Source organism: Sapajus apella, unplaced genomic scaffold, assembly GCF_009761245.1.
Source record: "Sapajus apella isolate SASKATOON/1434 unplaced genomic scaffold, GSC_monkey_1.0 scaffold80, whole genome shotgun sequence".
NCBI lineage: Eukaryota > Metazoa > Chordata > Mammalia > Primates > Cebidae > Sapajus > Sapajus apella.
In genome coordinates this window covers 3,342,305-3,358,658 of record NW_022437020.1, presented here as the reverse complement: position 1 = coordinate 3,358,658, position 16,354 = coordinate 3,342,305, and the positions used below count along the sequence as shown (strand labels likewise).

The 16,354-nt window shown below is 35.9% G+C and overlaps 1 protein-coding gene across 10 annotated transcripts in view; it reads right to left on the bottom strand.

The window, feature by feature from the left end:
* MCTP2 (multiple C2 and transmembrane domain containing 2) overlaps nt 1-16,354 on the bottom strand; it is a 262,031-nt gene that overhangs the window by 142,601 nt on the left and 103,076 nt on the right. For all 10 annotated transcript variants that reach the window (XM_032252795.1, XM_032252799.1, XM_032252797.1 and 7 more), the window contains 4 exons: nt 9,011-9,153; nt 8,167-8,243; nt 7,521-7,632; nt 3,416-3,451 (listed from right to left, as the gene is read on the bottom strand). In XM_032252795.1, the coding sequence (XP_032108686.1) occupies nt 3,416-3,451; nt 7,521-7,632; nt 8,167-8,243; nt 9,011-9,153 (368 nt within the window). The remainder of the gene's footprint in view (nt 1-3,415; nt 3,452-7,520; nt 7,633-8,166; nt 8,244-9,010; nt 9,154-16,354) is intronic.

The window sequence follows — 16,354 nt, the reverse complement described above, 5'->3', positions numbered from 1 at the left end:
GGGAAGAGGGAGGGGAAGGAAAGGAGAGGAGGTGGGGGGAGGAAAAGGGGGGAGAAGGAAAGGGAGAGAGGAGGAGGGAGAGGGAAGGGGAGGAAGGGGGGAGGGAGATGAAGAGATGGGGAGGGGGGAGGAGGAGGGGGAATGAGAGGGAGAGGTGGAAGGAGAGGGAGCGGGGAAGGAGAGGGAGATGGGGAGAGAAGGAGGGAAAGTAGAAAGGATGGGGGAAGGGGAGGAGGAGAGAGCAAGGGGGAGGAGAGAGGGGAATGGGGGGGGAGGGGGAGGGATTCATTCCCTCCAAATTCTATGACTGTCCTCTCAGTGTACATAGCCAGGTGGAGGCCAGCTGATAGGAGCACCTAGACAATGTAGCTTGCAGAGGTCAGCCTTTGCAATAACAGAGAGGAACCAAAATAAAAGACTATAAAACCAAACAGGCCAACAATTGGCACTACTAGTCAATTAATTTCACACAGAAAAAAAAGTGACAGTAGTATAAGTCGTGTCTCTTACTTTAGACAGCAGACATATTAATACATACAACAATGGGTCAAAAGAGAGGCTATGTAAGAGTATGTGCTTATCTCAGTGAAAATTCATCTAAAGTAAAGAAAATCTGTAACTGAATAGCTATTATAGTCAGATATAACACCTATATACACCCAAATAATAGCAGGGGTGTGTGTGGGGGGTGTGTGTATATGTGTATGTGTGAGACAGAGAATTTGTGCAAAGTTTCTGAACACAGTAATTTGTCAAAGCCATTTTTCATCATTGCTTTTTTTGTCTTTATATTAGACTATTTGATATAAGATAAACACTGTTAATATTTTTTAGCTCTCTAATTGTTACACAAATTAGAAAAGAGAGAAATAAGGCTTGGAAACAAATCTAGTCACACTAAGATCATATACAGTCAATACATCAAGAGAACTAGGCGTCTCCTATTAAATCAAATTCCCAATTCGTATTTAGTGCCCATTTCAAAAGGCTTTTGAGTGAAACCTGAACCTATTTTTTAAAGGCAATCTCATTGTATTTACTATACTGAAATCCAGGAAAGAACAGTAAGAAAATAGTTGAAAAAAAGAATCTACAAAAGCCATTCAGGAACCTTTGGATGATGCAAAATTATAGATTTATTGCATTAAGAAGCAATTAACTAAATAAAGTTAAGAAAAAGATTTAGGTGAAAAGTCCAATTATGTTTTTGGGTAATACATTACTTGGGACTAGTAAAATTTTCGATACTCATAGCTAAGTAATCTTCTTTATGTCAAATTGTTACATAATATTAAATTCAACATGGAAATCCTAAAATAGAACATTATCATTTAAACAATACCAAAAGATAGGCCGACCAGGGCATTTTAACTACTTTTACAGATTGTTAATCAAGTGTCTATAAAGTCTCCACGGGCCTAATTTCCATAAGGCAAATTAGACACTACCTGACTTTTTTCTTTTTAACTGCACATTCGCAGAAGCAAAAAGTCAACATAATTACAAATTCTCAGCAAAATACAACTTCCATGCCTTGAATAAAAGCATAAGTGGCTTTCAATGAACTGTATTTATCTAGGATGTTATTAAACATGTATACTCAGGATGGGCATGTATTACATCCCTGAGCCCAGAACACTCAAGTCAAATTCGAGAAACTACTATGATGGGAAAAAAGCAAAAAAAAAAAAAAAAAAAAAAAAAAGACAAACAGTTCAGTTTTAAGACACAAATCTGAAGTATACATATAAATACCACTCCCCGGGATCTTCTGTTCCCTTCATATTTTTGATCACTTTATCCAGGCCGTCAACATGTTTTCTATCCCTCCTCATTCGTTCGGCTGTTCTTCCATAACCTCTCCTGTCCTCCCTAGACTCCAATATTCCCCAAGCTCACAATTTTTCTTTCCAGCCTTTATGTTTTTCCACAAACTGCCAGTGCTCCTCCACAGACCAAAGCTCCCTAACTAAAGATGGTTATTGATGTACAGTACCAGTGTTTTAGTGCAGCAGCAGAATCAATAAACGAGAAAATACTGCTTTGTCAGGCTTCACCAAAGCATTCTGGGAAACTTTACTGCTTTAGGTGGTTACAGAAACTCTTAATATGGGAGAGCGAGAGCTGGGCTTTGTCTTGTGGTGAGAAGTGATGTTCTTCTACCCCCTAGTGACTATAAAGGAATAAGGCAGACGTCGAAGAAATGTTTGAGATGGCTCCATGTTATTATTTATTGCATATTAATTTGATTTCTAAAAAGAATCAGAGTCTTGGGAACCAAGTGACTCAAAGGACAACGAAACATCTTATGAGAATGATTTTAAAGCGTTCAAATTGCAAAGGGTATGTATTTTAGTATGAGTCAGAACTTTGTTTCATTTCTATTTGCAAAAGCAAGATTTGAAAGTTTGCTTTCTTCTTACGTGACTAGTAAAAGTCAGTTTAAAATTCTCTCTCTCTCTTAGCTTGTCCTTCATATCCAAACTATAATCTTTTAGCTAGAAGTGCCCCCAATTTCAAACTCTTTATTATGTAGAGAAATAAGTAACTCAGGTACAGTGATGTTAGACAGAGCTGGCATATTTGTGTGTAAAAATATGTAAGTGTGCAAATACAGGCATTAACAGAGGTCATCTACATATCTTCTGATCACACACACCATCACCACCACCACAATTCAGAAACTGAAGGAAGAGTCTCAAATGCTGCATAATTTCATATGAATTATTTTGTTGTTACTGCTCCTTACAAAATAGTGGTGCTGCTAAATTGTTATAAATACATTTTTGTTGTATTTTTACACTGATTTTCACATTTAGTCATTTGTGTTACAACTGGCTACTTTAATAACTTCATAAATTAATAATGCATTCTTGCACCTTTTATAAATCAGGCAGAATTGTATAATTGCTTAAAAAGACGCTAGCATTGTAAAAAATAAATAACCAGTATTTCACGAAGAAAGCTTTAAAGGAAATTTTAGCAAAAACATTACAAATGGCTTTTTCAAAAGATATTAAAGAGACTTAAAAAGTACACCACATATTTCTTTCAACTTTTACATTGCCCCTACAACACAGACACTAGTTTCTATCTCAGGGCAAATAACTTCCTAAAGGGACTGAATCTAACCATGTTAAACTCTAAATAATCCAAGCTTAATGAAGTGTAACACTCTAACATGGCAGGTACATATAAAATGTCACCACTAAAACAAGAGTCAGCTCAAACATCTGGCAATACCCTTATTAAATAAATTTTTAAAGGAAGGTTGCTTTCTTGTTCGTAACAGCAGTAAGAAGAAAAGAATTCTGTTTGATGTAAAGGTTGGGTAATATCTACCATGTAGTTATTTGTAGTTGCTACAAAGACAAAGTTTTTAACCAAATGATCTAAAGAAGAAAAGTATATTTACCTTGCTGGCACTTAACCGCTTTCGATTTGACCAACGCTGAAGATTGTGTCCATGAATGGTGAAAACGGCAAAATAAAACAGAAAAATAGAATCATCATCCATGTAATTATGTTAGATCGTCCAGGTTACATTGAGATAATTAACATCCAAGTTCTGAGGTTACAGAGAAAGCATGTTTCAGCAAGAAAATAGAAACAACAGCAAAAAAATCACATATGTGGCTGTGTTATGTCATTTTCTCTAAGTATTCAGTATGAAAAAGCAATGACATAAAAATACTGTTTGCTCTTTAGAAGTATATTTTTTAAAATTACCTTAAAACACCACATTTTTCTCTCTCAAAAAATAGGTTTTTTCTGCTTGAAATACTCAGTATTATAAAAATGTTTAAGAAATTCATGACTACTGGTAGTTCATATTTAGGTTACCATAGTTTTAGATGCTAGAAAAAAAATCAATTTACTTTCATTGAGTAAATTTCAATCTTCAAAACAATGGGAAAAAATATGACTAATTATTGGATAATTAAGAAAATATGATAATACAGTATCTAAGGAAATGAAAAAAAATTCTGAAGAGCAAGAAACTTCACCACTATTCTCTTTTGATCTCTCATCTGTCACAGGAAGGCAGCTGAATTTTGCCTATAAATTCTCTCCAAGCAAAACCCTGTCATTACTCCTGTAACTGTTCAGTACTGCAGAGCTCTACTCTGGCTGGTTAACCAGCTAACTGGTTGTTACAACTTGGATAAATTTGGGAGATTACAACTCAATTATAAACCTAATCAAGCAGACCACATTTACTATTTTTCTTAAGAAAAAAATACCTTTAGGTAAATGACCAATCCACTTTGCCAATGTTTTCCCAATACATTAGAAACCAGAAAATTAATAGCCTTCAGGGTAAATCCACTGATACTGCATTGACCAGCAACTAGAAATGTTGGTACAGAAATGACTGGAAAATACTCTTCATTAATTACATGTCCCCCAGTGAAATTGTGAGTTCAACATTCAGCATATGACAGAGTTGTAGGTACTACTACCTGGATATTAATATGAGGGGTTTTGGTGGTTTTTTGTTTTTTTGTTTTGTTTTGTTGTTTTTTTTTGTTTTTTTTTTTTTTTTTCTGAAATAGTAACAGATATTTTCACCCAAACCAACCACCAAAATTAATTACCAACTTTTAGGCACACAGGGCTGTTTGGGCCTATAGTAACTATATTTGACATATCATTTCTTTTTTTTAATAACAATTATACAAGATAAAGCATGTAAAGAAATTATTGAAAAATGACTATTACTATTCAACAATGCTACCAACTACCATATATTGAGTGTCACTACCCAATTCCAAGCACCATATTGACAATTTCAATCTTCACAATCCTATAAAATGGACACTCTTTTTATCCTTGTTTCACATATGAGGAAATTATAGCTTAGAGAGGTTAAGTAAGTTTTTGAATTAACCAGACCACTGGTGGAGCTAGGATTCAAACCCAGGCAGTCTGAAAACAGAGTCCATAATTTTAGCTACTTCTTTTTCCTATTTTTGCCATGGAAAAGAACACAGAGCATGTTTGTCAGCATTCCGGCTGGCGTCTTCCCTTCTGCCTGTACCATTCTCATATACATTTAAGTCCCTGGACACAAGAGTCAATTCGTAAACATTTTGCACATACTGAAATTTTTGTCAGCTTGGTTCCAAAGCAACAAAGGCTATCTCAGAAATGACTGGAAAAAAAATAGATAAAAAACTGAGAATTTAAATTGAGATCTGTCCACCAGAGTTTAAATTAAAATAGAAATTTATAAACAAATTATCTCACTCAAATAATCTACTCATTTCCAGTCCCAAGTGCTAGTCATTCTCACTTAAAATCCCAATATAAAAATGTCTTTAAATATTAACTCAAACTCAATGAAAAGAACAAAGATTCTGATAATCTATTATACCCCAAGGGCTCACAATATGCAGTTAGCTGAATAACCACACATGGCCCAGAATAAATTATTCCTCAATTAATTTTCTTTGATCAAAAAGATATATGGTAAAAAACTACCAATCAGAACACATAAGAGTAGGCAGTTTTCTATATTTTCATTATATATATATTATATACTGTATATTATATATATATACACACATATTTATCTCCATATGTATATGTATTTATATGTCTATATGTGTATATACATGTATCTATATACATACACACATATATTTATCTCAACATGAATATGGAGATATATGTGTGTATACATACAGAGATAAATATATGTGTGTCTATACGGAGATAAATATATGTGTATATATATGCAGATAAATATGTGTGTATATATATGGAGATAAATATATATCTGTACATAGGGAGCCAAATATGTGTGTGTGTATATATATGTGGAGATAAAATAGGTGTGTGTATATACATGGGGATAAACATATATTTGTGTGTATACATATATAATATATTGTACACTAAGCTTCTGCCAGACAAGGACCCAAGAAAAGAAGGAAGCACATGAGATGTCAAGACAGACATCTTGATAAAGTCTAAAACATGGGAGGCAGGGGAGTCAGAGGAAACCAGGATCACACTCAGAAGAAAATTGTGGCTGTTCTTAAGCCCTGAAAAGACAGCCTCTTTGAGATCTTTTACAAAAACAAATCCAAGCTGCATCCAGTATTCACTGTTCTGCAATTTGAAATAAATTGAAAAACTAAAATGGCATTATGTTAAAACTCCAAATTTTGGCAATATTACCTTTTAAGTGCCAACATTACTGCTAAACATAATCTAATATGCTATAGAAAAATTCACAAAGCTAGTCATTTGAATATGCAGCTATTTTCATGGAGAAATCAACTACCTTTACAAACCCTGCTTGAATATATAAGAAACTGTTTGAAGATATCAGCTGGCAAGTTGTCAACCACGTGACAAATAATACCTGTTTACACTGCCTGGCCCCCAGCTCAAGTCACCAGTCACCTGCTGTACCACTGACACCGAACCCAGAGTCACAGTTGCAGGAGTAATGCTGTCCAGACTAAGAAGAAGCTAAAGAAAATCCCTCCTTCTGCAGGTGGGATGAGAAAAAATACTTTTATTTTCAACATTGATTTAAAACACCTTAACATTAAACTACCTCTTTTATTGAGGTTGCAAGTGTCAACAGTGCCACTTTTTAAAAAGAAGTAATAAAGGAATTCAAATTAAAAATAGCAGATATTTAGCTGAATCTTTGAAAAGGCAATCGAAAAGTTACACTACAGTTTTCCTACCACCTTAAGCCATCTTCCATGAGTTTACTAGTAAATCAATCATGATTTTCATCATAAAAACTATAACTAAAAGCATTAATGATGTCAAAATAAAAAGTATCCTCCTCATCCACCCCACTGCCTCAATTCAAGAAGCATTACTGGAGACCTAATTATAAGTAGGCTTTATACTTTTATATTGCATTATAAATATGCTAAATTATAACACATCTGTAAAAGCAGGTACTTTAATTGGCTTTAAAAATACTTTTCAAAAAATCATAATCAAAGATGCTTTTGTTCCAATATGGCCTTAGAATTATAAAATATAATCCCAAATAAAATAAGATTATGATTTGTATCCACATTTTTGCTCATAAGAACAGTCCCAATCATACTGTGACAAAATCTAATGCTTCACTGATGTTACAGACATCTTTGATAGGTACTGTATCCACTAGAAATTTCCATGTACTAGTAAATTTCCAAGTACTAGATACAAACATTAAAATTTGTATCTTCCCAAAAGAACTCCCAATAGAAAGCTTGGCAATTAAAAGTAAAAAAAGAAAGAAGAAACCAGAATGCTGCAAATGTATACCTGACCATTTTAATAACACACAAAAAATAATTCCTTAATGAATTTCCTTTCCAGTGTTTCAAAAAGAGCACTGTATTAAAACACAGATAGTTTAAGACTCCATAAAAATTTTCACCCCTCCTAAAATAACTGTAAAACTCTCAGCTGTCTGCTAGCTATCAAAGGACAATTGCCATGATCCGTTTAAAAAGGACAAAATGAGCCATTTAAAAAGAACAGAAGGTTCCACTTACATGTCTCTTGAAATCACCCTGTTTTACCACTAGGTTCAAATTTAAGACGATCACTCCCATATCATCTTCTAAACTGTTTGGATCTTCCAGTTTTAAAATACGTTCAGTGGTTCTACAAGCAAAAAGCAACAAATAATGCTACCAGTTCTTGACAGGATTGTATTGACCTATAGGCATCAGGAGCTTATGGTAAAATTCTCCTTCCCTTGAATAAGGATTAGACACAATGTTAAGAAAGCACAAAATTTAGTGAAAATAAAACAATTATATCAAGGGTAGTGAAATGGTTTGGCATTGTTTAATTCAACAGTTGGTTAACTGATCCCCCTCCTCTACCACCCAAATAAAATGTAAACACTTGTTCTAATTTTAAGTTAATGAAACTGAATATTAACAAATTAAAGTACGAAATCCAATACACAATTTAGAATGCACTAAAAATATTTAACATCTGACTAATATATTTGACACCTAGAAAGGAAAAATCCTTAAAAATACACTGAGAGTTATAACACTTTAAAGCTCTCTTTCCTTTGTTCAGATATGCTGTTTTTGTCATTTGACCTCACCAAGCACCATTTAACATTATCATGAGTTCCCTCTAAAATGGCATCAATAAAACAATTAAAAAGCAAAAATGCGGTACCTGTTAAGCTCAAGATCACTGAGAATGACAAATGCAGAACCCATGAAATCAGATGTGGTTAAATCTCGATCATATACCTACAAAGAGGACAGAGGTCAATAACACATTATTATGGTAAACCAACCGAGTTTATCAAATTATTAACAAATGCAATGGGTTGGAAATTTTGAAATCAGTCTTTCAGATCTTGAAATACTTTGCATAGTACAGTTACAGAGAAATTTAGTCAAGCCAATGCAGAGAACAAAATTATTCAATTTTGCCCATTTTGCCTACTATGAGCGAAATAACAGCAACAATTTCTTTCGAGGCTGTATTTATATCCATTGAAATGTTATGCACAATGGACCACTCTCTGTAGTTTAAATAGTCTGTCATTAAAATTTAGTATTTTCCAGTGAGCAGATCTGCCAATTAAATAGAAATTTGCTAAATTTTCTATAGCAATCTCATCCTGCACTCAACTCATGCAGTTTTAACTCAGATGCTGCAGCAATTGATACTTACAACTGGTGGCTTGAAGCTCTATTAAGCATAAACATACTCCTAATGAGAAAGCCTTTAGTACTTGTTACCACTGCACTACCAGTAATAATTCTTTCACATTTTGTAGATTTAAATACAATCAATGCAGATATTATTTTCACTCTAATTTTCACTGGAGTGTATCTCATTGATTGAAGAGAAACAGTGTCAACAAATAGTATAAGAAATTTCTCCTGTATTAATATTTTTAATCTGGCCTGATAAAAGAATTTTGGCCAGTTCACTCCTAAGAGGACATGAGAAAATGCTGAGAAATGTTTTTAATAAAGGAGCAGATTTGAAAGCCATCTGTGATTACCTTCACACGCAGCTTTTGATCAAGGCTTTGTATTGGCAATACAACTATCTCATCCCAAACTGGGTTCAAGTTCTTATATATGACTTTACTTTTGTACAGCGTCTTCCCATTCAGCTTAAATTTCACATAAGGATCACTTGTGCCTTTTTAAAAAAAAAAAAGAAAACAAGACAGAATTTTATGATACATGTAAAAGCCTGGGACCTTTATTAAATAAAGATCCTTTCCCCACTCCCCCGACTAATGTCTCCCTGCACAGAGATTAAAGGCCTCGGAGGTGGAGGATGGAAGGAGACACGGAACAATTTGGGGCAAATTAATGATTGTTTTTTCCCTTTAGTGGTAGAATATTAATGGGCTCCTTGTGCATTTTTTGTTTTGTTTTATTGTGGGCAGGTCACCCCTGTGCTACCTGCAAAAATTCAAGAAATAAAATCCATCAGCACCAGCTAACAGGGTCAGAAGTCCTAGGGAGAAGCCCAACCCTCCTAGGAGGTACAGCGAGTCAGTGAAAAGTGAAAGAAATCAGTTTCAAACATTTAGCCAGATGGCTGATTCAACAGAATCCTGTACTTTAAAATATAATAATAATAAATAAATCTCTGGAATCACTGCCTCAAAAGATGGCACGATGGGGCTACAAGTGAAACTGGAGGCGTGGAGATTAAATTGACAAAGTTGCCATTCTTCACTGCCTCCCCGCACCTGCACTAAAGCGGCCAACATTGTCTCAGCCCGGCCAGCTGAACTCCACATCAGCCGGGCCCTCAGCTGGCCTCAGCGCTGACACCGCTGACCCGCCCGGCTCCTCCCTGGGAGCTTTGAAACAGATGCCAAAAGAAATGAATAATGTCCCTCCAGTCACTCTGCCCAAAGCAAAAAGAAGGGCTGATGGCAGACCCTCCTCCACACTTCTCAGATCAATTGAAGTAAAAAAAAAAACAGAAAAACAAAAATGCCCACAAACATAGTACATGAATTTATGTATTGTGTGTGTGTGTGTGTGTGTGTGTGTGTGTGTGTGACATGCATGTGCATCTCATGATACAAAGCTTGGAATACAATTGTTCATTACTACCTAGTGAATAGTAAATGAAGAAGGCTTAAATGAATGAGCAATCAATGAGGAGATAAATGAAGGCCAGCTGATAATGCTACAAAGGAAGAAAATCTAATTTGGGGAGTTATGATACTATAGTTAATTTGGAAGCACCGCACAGCGAATAAGCATACAAAGACCAACAGCCTGGTCTGTTCACTGATATATTTCCTGTGCCTCGGACAGTACCCAAGATAGCCCCCACCCAGAATATTTATTAAAATGAATTGCTGATATCAACATCAAGCCAATATAGTCTAGGAATATTATATCAAAAATTAATTAGGCTATTCTGTCACAACATTTATCAAATCATTACTATCCATCATGCATTACTTCAATCTTTTATTTTTTTCAGCTCCTTTTAATATTTCTATTTAGCTCCAGTACTACAAATTACTGAAAATGTAATGCAATACATTTTCCAGCTATTTGAACTGAAATTAACATCACTATGAAGTAAAATAGCAGCTGTGGGTGAAAAGCCTTACTAGATTAAGTAAGGGATGATTTTGAGAAGTCAGCCTTACAATATTGCAAGGGTGTTCGCTTTAAACAAAAAATTAAATAAGTGAGAATATACACATATGCATAGCCAAATCTCACATTTTAAGTTTGATAACATAGGAGTAGATGCCCATCAGTCTTTATTAAACTTGGATATGCACACGAGTGTACACACACACACACACACACACACAGACATACACACACCATGTTCAGAGGCAGTTCTGAGAACAGTAAAAATGAATGCATTCACAGCCATTCAGTGAAATGCTCACTAGTGAGAGTGCAATCCACCCACCCCCTCCCCCTTACAGCAGAAGAGAGCACCTCTGGTGAGTCAGACTTTAACAATCATTCTGATACATATATATAAAAAAGTGGGGGAAAACTATAATAAAAAGAGGCCTTTAATTAAATGAAATTGCCACTGTGGGATCAGGCCTTCATGCTTGTCAGCGTACTCTCAAAATAAACATCTCAAAACTAGGCCTCGGTGGTGTCAGTTTCTCACAGGCAAGGCATACTGGGTAATCCCCAGGCATCTTGACAGCTACATAATGTTTAAACTGTTTCACGGGTGAATGGCGGCAGTTGCGTGAAAGAAAATATTAATGTCTGGAATTAATAGAAAAAGGGACCGGGGTTTACAAAGCCAAACAAGGGAAGAGGGTGTCAAGTTAGTGCAGCGTTAATTGTTAGGGAAAATTTGAGAGAGGCGGGAGCACATTGTGATTTTCTCTCTGAGCCTAAGTGCCTCACTGTCAGGGAAGTGACATCTCAACTAGGCAGCTTCTGAAAAGGGGTCGGCCACTCAGGAATGCAACTCCCAGATTATACAAATGATGAGATGACACCTGAATGGGTGGACTTTAACCTTGTTCGCTGGGAGCTTCAGACACAATGAGGCTCTTGTGGCAGTGTGGCACTCGGCGAGGAGAATGAAGCCAGGAGCCCAGAGACGGTGCTTCCATTCTGAGGCCGTCACCAATTCTGCCCTGTGGACCTGATGGAATCTCTCAACCTCAGGCATAGACTATCAAGATGTAAGCATCTGTGGCCCAAGTGTCCTGCTTCATTCCAAACACACAGCAGTGTACATGTACACACATACATACATACATATATACACACATATACACACATACATAAAGCATACGTGTGTATATGTGCGTGTGTATATAATTAATATATACGATGTATATGTAATATACATAAATATATTATATATAATCAATGATGTATACACACACACACACATATGTGAGCAAAACTAACAGCCAGTCATCATCAGTCCTCTACAAACATTGCACCAACCTCCCTCCTAATGACCACGTGTGACTGCCCTTGTTTCTTCTTCTCCTGCCCACTGACACTGTGGGTCATGAAGTCTCTCTCAATGCTGCATCTGTCAGGTATGCTAATGGGCCATGAACAGCTTCTGGCCATTTCCAAGCATGGCTCCCTGCTGGGCATCCCAGGAGGTTACAAGGTGCACTGATCTCAGATCCTGCTCTTCTTCATCTACTGGGCAGCAGACAACCCAGAAATATAACACAAAATCCAAGAAGGAAGTGTCCCAACAGAACAAAACCTGGGAATAATGATGGCTCATGGTGGGAAACACTAGTTGTAGCTGAGGTACCAGTGGAAGCTGCAATAAAGAAGATGGGCATTGAAATATGGGTGGATCAGAGCAGGCAGAGAAGGAGGTCTTTCCAGTAGGAGACATTTGCTCTAAAAGTGAAGGAGAAAAGGAGACTCATGGACATAGGGAGGAGAACATCACAGACCGGGGCCTATCAGGGGGTGGGGGGCTCAGGGAGGGACAGCAGGGGATGGATAGGGGAGAGATAGCATTAGGAGCAATACCTGAAAGGGTGAGGGATGGAGCAAACCACCATGTCATGTGTATACCTATGTAACAAACCTGCATGTTCTGCACATGTGCCCCAGGACTTAATAATTAAATATATATATGAAAAAAAATGATGAGAGTGGTGTGATGCAAAGCACACATTTCAATCTATCCAGAGATTAAGGGAAGGACAGATTATGAGAAATAAAGTTTTAAAAACCAGATTTGAGTCAGAAGCTCAAGTACCCTATAAAAGCAAAGTACGGAGTTTAGTTTATCATCTGGAATAAATACAGCTGTTTTATTTTCCTCTTCTTTCTTTGCTTAATTTTTAAGAAAAGTAATATATGCACACAACTCTCAAAGGGATGAAAAGTAAAATCTCTATGCTAGTCCTCTTCGCCGATTCTCATTTGTCTGATATACCCACCATAAATAGTTTCTTGGGCATTTTACAAGTAAAAAAACATAAGAATTGTTTTTAGTGGACTCATGCTTTCACAATTAACATTCCTTGGAGCTCTGCTCATACCAGCAATACAGATCCACTGTTTTTTTTTAAAAAACTAACTGAATATGTATTTACTGCATTTAGTTTATGTAACTAGTTACTAAATAATGGATATGAACACCTTTTCCAATTTTATTAACTAGTGCAAACGATACTGCAATAGGCATCCTTCTATAATTAATCTTGGAGTTCCTAAGTGATTATATTCAGAGGAAAATTTTAACAATGAAACTGCTGGAGAAGTAAATATGAAGGGCCCATGGTTTTGTCTTTTGCTTATGGACTTAAATGAGCCCCTTCATTACGGAAATCAATCAGCCATTGACTATAAGTCTTGTCAGAATTTGTTTAGACTTACGTTATTTCTGGCAATAAGTGATTTCCATTTTTATTTTGTCAAATTTACCTACGTTGTATTTATGGATTTATGGTTTTGTAGTTTAACATCCTGTTTAGAAGCAATGTCTCACTACAAAATTTTAAATTAATTCAGCTATGTTTTCTTCCACTCATTTTACAGTCTTGCTTTTTGTTTTACACCATTTAAGCCTTTGGCTCACCTGGAATTATTTTAGTATGAAGAGGGAAGGAAATTCAAGTTCACTCATGAGCAGCAGGGTAAAGTGTTCAGAGCCAAAGTTTAGATATATAAATCTGACAGCAGCTTATAATTTAGAATAAAGAAGAAAGAGGGTAAAGCTAGGAAACCTGGCAGCTGAGATAATATAGCAACAGCTAGCTGAGGACTGAGGAGAATGTTGGGACCAGACCACAAGAAGGACCTACTCAGGTTTTGGAAAGTGCCCTAAAAAGCACTCCCATAGAACTTACATCTCCAGAGACAGTCCATGGACAGGAAGGTATATGATCTAAACCATTTAGAAAAGCTGTTCTTTCCTAGCCTACAACTTTGATAATGTAGAGTAAAATGTTAAACTATGCTAAGAAATGCAGTACAGACAAGTAACAGGCTAGATGCATGGCTCGTGACTATAATCCCAGCACTTTGAGAGGCCAAGGCAGGAGGATCCCTTGAGGCCAGCAGTTTGAGACCAGCCTAAGTGACACAGTGAGACCCCATCTCCACCCAAAAAAAAAAAAAAAAAGAAAATTGTTTCAAAAAATTATCTGGCCGTGGTTGCATGTGCCTGTGGTCCTAGCTACTCAGGAAGCTGAAGAGGAGGACTGCTAGAGCCCAAGATTCTGAGTTTACGGTGAGCTAGGATTATGCTGCTGCACTATAACCTGGCTAACAGAGCAAGACCCTGTCTCTCTAAACAAACAAAATCAAAAAGCACCTTAAACTTTTCTACTCCATATTTTACAAATTTATTTAAATAGAGAAAACATTATTTGAACCACCTGTGAGCACATTATTAAATTTCTGCAAATCAAAGCTCCTGAAAGGTAAGATTAATGCCCAGAGGTGCCTAATAGGCATGGTAGATGGATTATACTAATGTGAGGGGCGAATGAATGAATAAAGTTTGAAATTAGATGAGCATGGTGAATTAAAATCTCAGACCTTCCTTTTACTAACTGTGTAACTTTGGGCCATTTACTCCATTTACTTATGCTGTAGTATCTTCACTTGTGATACAGAGAACTACCAACTTTAAGGGATTATTTTGAGAACTAAACAAACCAGTATACTTCAATGATAGCAGGTTTCAGCCATTTGCTGAGAATGCCTCACTAGTGTTACTATTTTTAGTATGACCACTTAAATTATAAAGGGGAAGAGTGTATGACAATGCACGTAGCAGTAATTAAATATTCATTTATTTCACGTTAATTTTCCAAGTTAATGTACATACACTAATTTGTTTCTATAGTATTGTTTTTATTGCCATCTCTAAAGGTGTGAAATTTTCTTCTCTTAAGTTTGTTGCAAAATTCTTTCATCTTACTTCTTGCAGGGATTCTGTGTGATTTGGGAAAATTTCTCTAAAATAATCTGAGCTGTCCTGGAAGGAAAGAGCTGTATAAAAACTAAAATCACTAAGTCCTCATAAGGACTGTCTACTTCCTTACCTACCGTTGTATTCATTGAGGATTTTGGAGCATTTTGGAGATATGATTGATAAAAAATAACAGGCAGTTCAGTAAGGACACATGGCAACTCAAGTCTATCATCAGTAAAGAGTCACCAAGAAACATAGAATTTGAAGATTTTGTTCTCCCCTTGATTTTACTTGTCATCTTTAGGAACTCTTACCACCTTGAGAGTGCTATAAAGAACACGGCTGGTACCAACAGAAATGGTAAATAGAAACAGATAATATCACACTGAATAGCTCAAGAACAACTGTAATATGCAAATAAAATGAACCTATAATGCAGCTCTAATTACAAATAACTTATCTTTTTTTTTTGCTTTTTTTGATATAACTCATGGCGATGGTAAAAAAAAAAAAATAAGAAAAAACATTTTTTAAAAGAAAAAAAAATTCCTATTGAGAAAAACTTAATATGCAGATACATAGGCTTTGTATGCTTAAATGTACATGCACACACACACACACACTTATCACAAAGAGATCACTATACAGTATTATTTACCTACTTACTTCAATTAATAAGGTATCAGAATCCTTATATGCCCATAATTTTTTTTCCCCTGAGAAATGTTCTGTCATCCAGGCTGGAGTGCAGTGACACAATCTCGGGTCACTACAACCTCCCCCAGATTCAAGCAATTCTCCTGCCTCTGCCTTTTAAGTACCTTGGATTACAGATGCCTACCACCACACCTGGCTAATTTTTGTGTTTTTAGTAGAGAAGAGGTTTCACCACGTTGGCCAGGCTGGTCTCGAACTCTTGACCTCGTAATCTGCCTGCTTTGGCCTCCCAAAGTGCTGAAATTACATGCATGAGCCACTGCACCCAGCCCCTAAATATATTTCTACAATTCAGTTTAATGTTGACTTTATTATGTGTATGTCTGTGCATATATATGTATAAACTTACTATGTAACATTTTTTTAAAACTAGCATTTTTAATTTGGACTAAACATCTACTGTATTGAATACAAAAGCATTATTTGTAGGAAAAGCTTACTTGTTTGCTATCAGCAAAGCATGTTTGCCAAGTCCCAAAATTTAGCCATGCAGTTTCTCCAAAATAAATGTTGTCTTTAGCTTGGAAATTTTTTTAATTAAATGTATTTCCCAAAGTAGCTGTTTGCTCATGAAAGGAAATTATCACCATATTTTACACTAAGTTAGCATTTTGTAATATCTGATAACTTTCTGTGGGAGAGCTTAATATTTCAAATTCAAGTCAACAATTATTTACCAGCTCTTTTGGGACACTGAGCTGCATACATGAAACATCAATGGAAAAAATGATATTTGGAACAAAAAAAGTAT